This window comes from Chaetura pelagica, unplaced genomic scaffold (genome assembly GCF_000747805.2).
Source record: "Chaetura pelagica isolate M959 unplaced genomic scaffold, ChaPel_1.0 scaffold185, whole genome shotgun sequence".
Taxonomy (NCBI): Eukaryota; Metazoa; Chordata; class Aves; order Apodiformes; family Apodidae; genus Chaetura; species Chaetura pelagica.
Window position 1 is genome coordinate 229,738 of NW_009953207.1, and position 912 is coordinate 230,649.

At 55.0% G+C, this 912-nt stretch overlaps 1 protein-coding gene across 1 annotated transcript in view; it reads left to right on the top strand.

Annotated features, from left to right (window-relative positions):
* NKX6-2 (NK6 homeobox 2) overlaps nucleotides 1–912 on the top strand; it is a 5,969-nt gene that overhangs the window by 4,427 nt on the left and 630 nt on the right. The window contains exon 3 of the mRNA XM_009997545.1: nucleotides 97–286. Coding sequence (XP_009995847.1) covers nucleotides 97–286 — 190 coding nt within the window. The remainder of the gene's footprint in view (nucleotides 1–96; nucleotides 287–912) is intronic.

Consider the following 912-nt stretch of genomic DNA (forward strand, 5'->3'; position numbering starts at 1 on the left):
CCCCGGGGCCCCCCCGGCGCCACCCGCGGCGCCGGGCGGGCGCTGGGATCGGTGCAGAGCCCGTCTCTGACGGAGCTGTTTCTCCTCCGCTTGCAGCTCAGACGGGGATGGTTTTGGACAAGGACGGCAAGAAGAAACACTCGCGACCGACTTTCTCTGGGCAGCAGATTTTTGCTTTGGAGAAAACCTTCGAACAGACGAAATACTTGGCAGGACCGGAGAGAGCCCGCCTCGCCTATTCCCTAGGGATGACCGAGAGCCAAGTGAAGGTAGGTGCCCGCGGGCGCGGCGGGGGCGGGGCGGGGCTTCCCCCCCAGAAAAAAAAAGGGGCCGGGCGGCTCTCCCCGCACAGGCAGCGCCGTCACCTCCTGCCTCGGCAACAAACACTGTAAAAACACAGGGCTTTTTTTAAGGTGAAATCATAATTTAAATTGCATTTGGTGATTGGATAAATTTTAGGCACATTTCTGCAGAACTTGTTTTGGCCTTAGAGTCAGTTACGCTGCAAACGATTTAAGGAAAATAGATACAATTACATACTAAAAAAACAACAAACCGCAAACCAAAGCCCCAACCAAAAAGGTCCCCGCAGGGAATGGCTTTCAGCGGGCCGGTTTTCAACAGAGGCCGTTTCCAGTAAATTGGCACAATCTTACCTTGCATAAGCACGCAGAATTTTTTAGCAAGGACTCCGGGCACGGCGGAGCGTTTAATTGCACTGGGAGCCAAAAATACCGATTTTATTTATTAGCATGTTTTTCTGGCCACCATATTCCGTTTTCAACAACGGGTTGTTGAGTGAAACCGCCGCTTTTACTGTCGCACAACTCTGCTGGCGACATCCCCGGAGGAGGCGGGCGTGAGACCCGGGGGTTTCCCCGTGAGCCCCTGCCCGGTGCTGCCCCCGCACCC